We start from the raw sequence: 8,933 nt of genomic DNA, 5'->3' as shown, positions 1-8,933 counted from the left end.
CCGTGTGTCCGCGTGTCCATGTGTCCATGTGTCAGTGTGTCAGTCTGTCCATGTGTCACTGTGTCCATGTGTCCCTGTGTCCGTCTGTCCGTGTGTCGCTGTATGCGCTCTGATCCGCGCACAGACGGTGTTCCACACCCCCCCCCCCGCCCTCAGCCGTGCAGCCGGCGCCACCCCGGACCCTTTCTCCCCGCGGCACCTGTTTCCACCCGGGCGACACTACCCCCTTCGCCCACTTCAAAAATGGCGGCGGCGGCGCCTTCCCCGTATTATTCCCACGCGGCGAAGCGGTTTCCGGAAGTGCCCTGAGGGCGCGCCGGAAGCGGGTCCGCCGGCGCCGTTCCCCCGCGGCCGGGATGAGCAAGGCGTGGCGGCGCGGCAGGATGGAGGGCGGCGAGCAGGGTGAGCGGCGCGGCCGCGGCTCGGGCCCGCGGGGCGCGGGGGGCCCGGCTCACGCTGTGCTGCCCCGCAGGGGACGAGCCGGCGGGCGGCGGGCACGGCGCGCACAAGAAGAAGCACAAGAAGCACAAGAAGAAACACAAGAAGAAGCACCGGCAGGAGGAGGCGGCGCCGCCGCAGCCGCAGCTCCGGCTCCGCATCAAACTGGGGGGGCAGGTGCTGGGCACCAAGAGGTGAGCGGCGGGACCGGGGGCGCTGATGGGACCGGGCTCGGGGCTGCCGGGGCCCGTTCGGAACGGGGCGGGCCCTGCTCAGCGCTGCCCAGCCCGAGCCGGGGCCGGGAACGGGGCCCTGGAATCCCTCTGGAGATCCTCCTGCCCTCCATCCATGGATCCAGCCTGGCCAGATCCCTCTGGAGATCCTCCCTGTTCTCCATCCATGGATCCAGCCTGGCCAGATCCCTCTGGAGATCCTCCCTGCCCTCCGTCCATGGATCCAGCCTGGCCAGATCCCTCTGGAGATCCTCCCTGCCCTCCAGCCATGGATCCGGCCTGGCCAGATCCCTCTGGAGATCCTCCCTGGTCTCCATCCATGGATCCAGCCTGGCCAGATCCCTCTGGAGATCCTCCCTGGTCTCCATCCATGGATCCAGCCTGGCCAGATCCCTCTGGACATCCTCCCTGTTCTCCATCCATGGATCCTGCCTGGCCAGATCCCTCTGGAGATCCTCCCTGCCCTCCAGCCATGGATCCGGCCTGGCCAGATCCCTCTGGAGATCCTCCTGCCCTCCATCCATGGATCCAGCCTGGCCAGATCCCTCTGGAGATCCTCCTGCCCTCCATCCATGGATCCAGCCTGGCCAGATCCCTCTGGAGATCCTCTATCCATGGATCCAGCCTGGCCAGATCCCTCTGGAGATCCTCCCTGCCCTCCAGCCATGGATCCAGCCTGGCCAGATCCCTCTGGAGATCCTCCTGCCCTCCATCCATGGATCCAGCCTGGCCAGATCCCTCTGGAGATCCTCCCTGCCCTCTATCCATGGATCCAGCCTGGCCAGATCCCTCTGGAGATCCTCCCTGCCCTCCAGCCATGGATCCAGCCTGGCCAGATCCCTCTGGAGATCCTCCTGCCCTCCATCCATGGATCCAGCCTGGCCAGATCCCTCTGGAGATCCTCCCTGCCCTCCAGCCATGGATCCGGCCTGGCCAGATCCCTCTGGAGATCCTCCCTGCCCTCCGTCCATGGATCCAGCCTGGCCAGATCCCTCTGGAGATCCTCCCTGTTCTCCATCCATGGATCCAGCCTGGCCAGATCCCTCTGGAGATCCTCCTGCCCTCCATCCATGGATCCAGCCTGGCCAGATCCCTCTGGAGATCCTCCTGCCCTCCATCCATGGATCCAGCCTGGCCAGATCCCTCTGGAGATCCTCCCTGCCCTCCAGCCATGGATCCAGCCTGGCCAGATCCCTCTGCAGATCCTCCATCCATGGATCCAGCCTGGCCAGATCCCTCTGGAGATCCTCCATCCATGGATCCAGCCTGTCCTCATCCCTCTCCCTGCAGCGTCCCGACCTTCACGGTGGTCCCCGAGGCGCGGCGCTCGCCGTCGCCGCTGATGGTGGTGGACGAGGAGGAGGAGGAGGCGACGGAGGGAGTGCCCATCGAGCAGTACCGGGCCTGGCTGGGTGAGCGCGAGGGGATCCGCAGAGGGTGGAATTTCAGCATAGGGGAGGGTGGGGGGACCCCGCTTTGCCCCCCAAACCGGTCGCGGTCCCCACTGCGGCGCAGGGACGGTTCCCCTGGCACCGCGGGTTCCCCGTCACGGCTCGGGGGTGTGGTGGCCGCGGGACAGGTGCCACCCCCCCCCCCCGTTAACCCCCCCGCCGCCGCCCGTCCCAGATGAGGACAGCAACCTGGACCCCTCGCCCCTGCCCGACCTCGACTCCGAGAGCGGATTCCCCCCCCCGCGAGGACGAGGAGGAGGAGGAGGAGCGCTGGCTCGACGCGCTGGAGAAGGGCGAGCTGGACGACAACGGGGAGCTCAAAAAGGAGGTGGACGAGTCCCTCCTGACGGCCCGGCAGGTGAGGGGGTGCTGGGGGGAGCCGAGGGCATGGGGAGCCCTGGAGGTGCCATGGGGCTGTGTCAGGGGGGGCTGTGGGGTGAGCTGAGGGCATGGGGGGCCCCGGAGGTGCTGTGGGGCTGCGTCAGGGGGTGCTGTGAGGCTCAGTGGGGTGAGCTGAGGGCACGGGGAGCCCCGGAGGTGCTGTGGGGCTGTGTCAGGGGAGGCTGTGAGGCTCAGTGGGGTGAGCTGAGGGCACAGGGAGCCCCAGAGGTGCCGCGGGGCTGCATCGGGGTTGCTGTGAGGCTCAGTGGGGGGAGCTGAGGGCATGGGGGGCCCCGGATGTGCCATGGGGCTACGTCAGGGGGGGCTGTGAGGTTCAGTAGGGGGAGCTGAGGGCACGGGGAGCCCTGGAGGTGCTGTGGGGCTGCACTGGGGGGCTGTGAGGCTCAGTGGGGGGAGCTGAGGGCATGGGGAGCCCCTGGAGGTGCTGTGGGGCTGTGTCGGGGGGGCTGTGGGGGGAGCTGAGGGCATGGGGAGCCCCAGAGGTGCTGTGAGGCTGCATTGGGGGGCTGTGAGGCTCAGTGGGGGGAGCTGAGGGCATGGGGAGCCCCAGAGGTGCTGTGGGGCTGTGTCAGGGGGGGCTGTGAGGCTCAGTGGGGGGAGCTGAGGGCACGGGGAGCCCCAGAGGTGCTGTGGGGCTGCGTCGGGGGGCTGTGAGGCTCAGTGGGGGCAGCTGAGGGCACGGGGGGCCCCCAGAGGTGCTGTGGGGCTGTGTCAGGGGGGGCTGTGGGGGGAGCTGAGGGCATGGGGAGCCCCGGAGGTGCCGCGGGGCTGTGTCAGGGGGATCTGTGAGGGGAGCTGAGGACATGGGGAGCCCCAGAGGTGCCGTGGGGCTGGGTCGGTGGTGCCAGACCCTCCGGGGGTCTCCCCGAGGCCCCGTGGGTGCCCGTTGCCCGTCGCCCCCGCAGAAAGCCCTCCTGCACAAGCAGCAGGCGCAGCCGCTGCTGGAGCTGCCCATGGGCTACAAGGCGAAGGAGCTGACGGAGGAGATGCTGGTGAAGCGCGAGGAGCGGGCGCGCAAGCGGCGCCTGCAGGCGGCCAAGAAGGCGGAGGAGAACAAGAACCAAACCATCGAGCGCCTCACCAAGACCAACAAGGCCAAGGTGAAGACGCTGCGCGACCGCAAGGCCAAGCCGGCCTCCTGCCCCGTCGTCCGCTACCGCGACACGGCCGAGCGCGTCACCATCTCCTTCCCGGCGGGCGCCGCGCTGCCGCTGCCGCCCACCCCGGCGCCCGCCGTGCCCGCGCCCGTGCTCTGCGCCGTCGCCGGCTGCTCCAACCGCAAGCGCTACAGCTGCTCGCGCACCGGGCGGCCGCTCTGCAGCCTCGCCTGCTACCGCCGCAACCTGCAGCTGCAGGAGGCTGCGGCCTAGGACTGAGCGGCGGCTGCGGACTGCGGGGTCTCAGCAGGGACTGAGGGGGGCGGGAGGGGATTGGGGGGGCGCAGGGGAGCCCTCGAGCGCATTAAAGGCTGTGGGGGACAGAGCTGTGTGTCTGTGCGTGGGGGTAGGGGGCAGCTGGGGCTGTCCCTGGGGAGTCTGTCCCTCCCCCGCAGTGCTGTGGTACAGCCCATTTACCCCCCTCCAGGAGCGCTGTGGTACAGCCCACAGCCCCCCCCAGAAGGCTGTGGTACGGCCCATTTACCCCCCCCTCCAGGAGCGCTGTGGTACAGCCCATGCCCACCCCCATAGCACTATGGTACGGTCCATTTACCTTCTTCTTCCCCCCCCAGGAGCGCTGTGGTACGACCCCAGTGTTTTCCCCCCCCAGGAAAGCTATGGTACGGCCCATTTACCCCCACCCGCATCACTGTGGTGTAGCCCATTCCCTTCCCACGTAGCGCTATGGTACAGTCCATTTACCCCCCCTCCCGGAGCGCTGTGGTACACCCCAGTATTGTTCCTCCACCCCTTTCCAGAAGCGCTGTGGCACAGCCCAGTGTCGCGTTTCCCCCTCCACACGGGAGAACTATGAGACAGCCCCTGCCCCCCCCCCCCCCCGTAGCGCTATGGTACAGCCCAGAGTTGCCCCTCTTTTCCCCCCCCTCCGAGCTCTGTGGTACGGCCCAGCGTCACCCCCCCGCCCGTAGCGCTATGGTACAGCCCAGCGTCACCCCCCGGCCCGTAGCGCTATGGTACAGCCCAGCGTCACCCCCCCGGCCCGTAGCGCTATGGTACAGCCCAGCGTCACCCCCCGGCCCGTAGCGCTATGGTACAGCCCAGCGTCACCCCCCGGCCCGTAGCGCTATGGTACAGCCCAGCGTCACCCCCCCGCCCGGTAGCGCTGTGGTACGGCCCGTTCCTCCGCCTGCCCCCATTGGCCGCCGGCGCTGCCCGCCGGGGGGGGCGGGGCTCGGCCCCTTTGTCTCTGTTGTCGGGCGGGGACGCGGCCGGCGCGGGGCGGGGGCGCTCCCGATTGGCTGAGCCGCGCGGGGGAGCGGCTCCCGATTGGCCGAGCGCGGCGGGGGCGGCTCCCGATTGGCCGAGGGGGGCGGAGGCGGCTCCCGGTTGGCCGAGGGCGCGCGGGCGGCCGGTGATTGGCGGGGGCGGGGCCCGCCGGGTCCTGTCCGGCGCGATGGCGGCGGGCGGCGCGCGGGGGGCCGCGATGGCGGGGCCGGGCGGGCGGCGGAGGGGGCCGCGGGCGGCGGGGGCCGCAGCGGCCGCGGCGGGGGAGGAGGCGGCGGCGGCGGCGCGGGGCCGCCCGGAGCTGTAGCGGCGCCATGGAGCGGCCCGGGCGTGGCGGAGGGGGCTGGGCCGCGGGGCAGGGCCGGCAGCAGGTACCGGGGGGGCGGGGATGGGCGGGGCAGGGCTGGGGAGGGGGGGAGTCCCGGAGGGGAGGAGGCAGAGTTGGGGGGGAGCAGGCCCCGGGGGGGAGGGGGTTCCTGGGGCGGGAGGAACAGGCCCGGGAGGGGATCCTGGGGGGGTCCTGTAAGGGGGGAACCTTAGAATGGGGGGGTCGGGGGGTGTGAGGGGGGGTCCTGGAGGAGGGGAACAGGGCTTGGGGGGGTGCTGGAAGGGGGGGGGCAGGGGTGTGGGGCAGAGATCCTGCAGGGGGAACGGGGGGGGCAGGACTGAGGAGGAGCCAAGGCCGGAGGGGGGGTCGGGGGGAAAGGGTGGGGGTATCTGGAGGGTTGGGGGGGGTCAGGGGGTCCTGGATGGGGAGGGAGGGCAGTCCTGGATTGGGGGAGCAGTCCTGGATGGGGGGGGCAGGGCCTGGGGGGGCAGTCCTGGATGGGGGGGGCAGTCCTGGATTGGGGGGGGCAGCCCTGGATGGGGGGGGCAGGGCCTGGGGGGGCAGTCCTGGATGGGGGGGGCAGTCCTGGATTGGGGGGGCAGTCCTGGACTAGGGGGGCACGGCCTGGGGGGGCAGTCCTGGATGGGGGCTCAGGGCTGGGGGTTCCTGTTGGGCCGGGGGGCGGCAGCGTGGGTGGGGAGGGGTTGGGGGGCGGCTGGGGGGGGTCCGTGGGGGCTCCCATCTGCCCGGGGGTGTCCGCAGGCCCGGGAGCACTGCCCAGGGGTGAACAACCGTCCCTACGTGTGCGAGAGCGGGCACTGCTGCGGCGAGAGCGGCTGCTGCACATACTACTACGAGCTGTGGTGTGAGTGGGATGTGGGGGGACACGGGGGGGTCACGGGGAGCAGGGGGGGAACCGGCAGCTCAGGGAGGACTGGGAATCATGGGGGGGCGCTCTGGGGGAGTCCAGGAGGACCCAGGGCGGGTCAGGGGTGACTGGGGGTTGGGGTGGAACTGGGGCTCCAGGGGGGATTAGAGGACTGGGGGGCCCTGGGGCTTTGAGGGACTCCGGGAGTCTGGGGTGACTGGGGACCCGGGGGGGACTGGGGGGGACTAGCAGGGAACTGAGGGAATGGGGGGGTCACGGGAGGTTTGGGGGGACCCAGGGGGCACCTGGGGCTGGGAAGAATCGGGGCCTAGCCCTGAACCGGTGGCTCAGGGGGCTCGGGGAGGAACTGGGGGGCTAGGGGGGAAATGGGGAGACCAGGGGGAACTGGAGACTCAGGGGGGAAGCTAGGGCTCAGGGGGCACTGGGGGAGTCGGGATAAACTGGGGGGACCTGGGGCTGGGAAGGGTTGGGGCCTAGCGATGAACCAGGGACTGGGGGAGACCAGGGGAAACTGGGGGAGACCAGGGGGAACTGGGGGTTCGGGGGGAACTGGGGGAGACCAGAGGGAACTGGAGACTCAGGGGGGGAACTGGGGTTCAAGGGTGGGCTGGGAGGGGTTCAGGGGGCATTGGGGGAGCCGGGATAAACTGGGGGGACCTGGGGCTGGGAAGGGTTGGGGCCTAGCGATGAACCAGGGACTAGGGGAGACCAGGGGGAACTTGGGGAGACCAGGGGGAACTGGGGGTTCGGGGGGAACTGGGGGTTCGGGGGGAACTGGGGGAGACCAGGGGGAACTGGGGGTTCGGGGGGAACTGGGGGAGACCAGGGGCAACTGGGGGAGAGCGCGGGGCTGAGGGCGACGGCTCGGCGCAGGGTTCTGGCTGCTCTGGACCATCCTGATCCTGCTGAGCTGCTGCTGCGCGTACCGGCACCGCCGCGCCAAACTGCGGCTGCAGCAGCAGCAGCGCCAGCGCGAGATCAACCTCATCGCCTACCACGGTGCCTGCGCCTACCCCGCCTCCATGATGGACCTCAGTGAGTGGGGGGCTCGCCGGGACCCCCGCGTCACCCCCAGCGCCTGGTGTCCCCCCCGGCCCCGTCCGGGCCCCACGGACCCTCTGCGTCCGCCCTCCCCCGAGGTCCCCCCCGAGCGCCTCGTGTCCCCCTCAGCCCCCCTCGGCCCCTCCCTGTCCCTGCGCCGTGTTCGGTGCCCACCTCGGTCCCGTCCTGGGGTCCCCCCGATCCCACTGTCCCCCAGGAATGCTGGTGTTCTTGGCCCCCCCAATTCCACTGTCCCCCAGGAATGCTGGTGTTCTTGGCCCCCCCCCGATCCCACTGTCCCCCAGGAATGCTGGTGTTCTTGGCCCCCCCGATCCCACTGTCCCCCAGGAATGCTGGTGTTCCTGGTCCCCTCCCCGATCCCACTGTCCCCCAGGAATGCTGGTGTTCTTGGCCCCCCCGATCCCACTGTCCCCCAGGAATGCTGGCTTGGCTGAAGCTGCCGGCATTCCAGGCCCTCTGATCCCACTGTCCCCCCAAGAATGCTCTTCCCCTCAAGCTGCCGGCATTCCAAGCCCCCCATTCCCACTCTCCCCCAGGAATGCTGGCCTTGCTGAAGCTGCCGGCCTACGAGGAGGTGGCCCAGCGCCCCAGCTCGCCGCCGCCGCCGTACAGCACCATCCTGGCGGGTGCCCGCGCCGCCTCCGGCAGCTTCTCCGCCTCTGGCAGCTCCGGCAGCTCCAGCAGCTGCTCCTGCGGCTCCAGCTGTGCCAGCTCGCCCAGCAGCTCCTCGCTCTCGGCGCAGGCGACGGAGGAGACGGAGCACAGCCGGGACAGCTCGCCCAGCCCGGAGCGCGGCAGCACCGGCACCAGCGCCAGCTGGGAGCTGCCCCCCGCCGCCCCCCCACACAAGCCCCCGCTCTTCTCCACTGCCGTGGGATTCTGCGAAGCCGACGGCTGCGATGCCGAGAACGGCAGCACCGAGGCACGGCGGGAAAGCGACGGCGAGCGCTTCCGGCACCGGCGCCTGACGGGGGACTCGGGAATCGAGGTGGGACGCTGCCAGGAGGAGGAGGAGGATGGGGAAGGCTCCCAACTCCTGGGAAAAGCCGGCCCTGCGCCCCGGCCCCACGGCGAGGGGCCCGCGCTGCCTGTCTGAACCCACAGTGGGGCCGGACTCTGCCTGCGGAGCGTCCCGCTGCGGCACAGCCGTGCTCCAGGGCGGCCCCGCGCCCTCCGAACTGCTGCCGGGGTGGCGGGGCTGGGGGCTCACGGAGCGACCCCTCCCCATTCGAGATGTGGAACCAGCTCCACGCTCCGCAGGGAGGCCCTTCCGCGCCCAGGGGACCGCGGAGCGACCCCCCCACCCCCCATCCCATTGGCGGGATGTGGCACGGCGGCCGTTCTGCTCCGGCTGCCGAGGCCGTGGCCCACAGGGAGGCCCCGCGGGGTCTGGGGGCTCAAAAGCGACCCCCTCCCCATTAAAGAGATGTGAAACCGCAGTGACTCCGCACCCGCGCTCCGTAGGGAATCCGCGCCGGGGCGCACGGTGACTCCTCCCCGTTAGAGCTGTGGAATGGGCACAGCTCTGCGCCCACTCCCAGGGCTTCGGCACTGCGCCGCACAGGGAGGCGTTTCCCGGGGCTGGGGGCTCACGGAGTGCCCACTCCCCATGAAAGAGATGGGGAATGGCGGCCGCTCCGCGCTTGCGCTCCGCAGGGAGGCTTTTCCTGGGTCTGGGGGCTCACGGAGCGCCCCCTCCCCATGAAAAAGCTGTGGCACCCCCAGCTC

The 8,933-nt window shown here is 70.7% G+C and overlaps 2 protein-coding genes across 2 annotated transcripts; both read left to right on the top strand.

Annotated features, from left to right (window-relative positions):
* The first annotated feature begins 187 nt into the window (after window positions 1-187).
* On the top strand, window positions 188-3,967 carry INO80B (INO80 complex subunit B). The gene is given in 6 exon segments (XM_054065726.1): window positions 188-402; window positions 473-632; window positions 1,962-2,083; window positions 2,298-2,365; window positions 2,367-2,480; window positions 3,430-3,967. Coding segments are annotated over 6 exon segments (975 nt in total). The 5' UTR covers window positions 188-356; the 3' UTR covers window positions 3,895-3,967.
* Window positions 3,968-5,157: 1,190 nt separating this feature from the next.
* On the top strand, window positions 5,158-8,507 carry WBP1 (WW domain binding protein 1). Its single transcript, XM_054065464.1, has 4 exons — window positions 5,158-5,297; window positions 6,017-6,119; window positions 7,017-7,178; window positions 7,742-8,507. Exons 1-4 carry the CDS (start codon window positions 5,241-5,243, stop codon window positions 8,299-8,301), a joined length of 882 nt encoding a protein of 293 aa, XP_053921439.1. The 5' UTR covers window positions 5,158-5,240; the 3' UTR covers window positions 8,302-8,507.
* Window positions 8,508-8,933: the final 426 nt, after the last annotated feature.

Source organism: Cuculus canorus, chromosome 4 (genome assembly GCF_017976375.1).
Source record: "Cuculus canorus isolate bCucCan1 chromosome 4, bCucCan1.pri, whole genome shotgun sequence".
NCBI classification, from domain to species: Eukaryota; Metazoa; Chordata; class Aves; order Cuculiformes; family Cuculidae; genus Cuculus; species Cuculus canorus.
The sequence above is the reverse complement of the archived record's forward strand: the minus strand, read 5'-3'. Positions and strand labels throughout refer to the sequence as shown.

What these genes read in the sequence shown, in the direction of transcription:
- WBP1 (XM_054065464.1), top strand. Translation starts at nt 5,241, where the DNA reads ATGGAGCGGCCCGGGCGTGGCGGAGGGGGCTGGGCCGCGGGGCAGGGC. An exon ending in ATACTACTACGAGCTGTGGT is followed by an intron (nt 6,120 to 7,016) that starts GTGAGTGGGATG and finishes GGCTCGGCGCAG; the next exon opens with GGTTCTGGCTGCTCTGGACC. An exon ending in CGCCTCCATGATGGACCTCA is followed by an intron (nt 7,179 to 7,741) that starts GTGAGTGGGGGG and finishes ACTCTCCCCCAG; the next exon opens with GAATGCTGGCCTTGCTGAAG.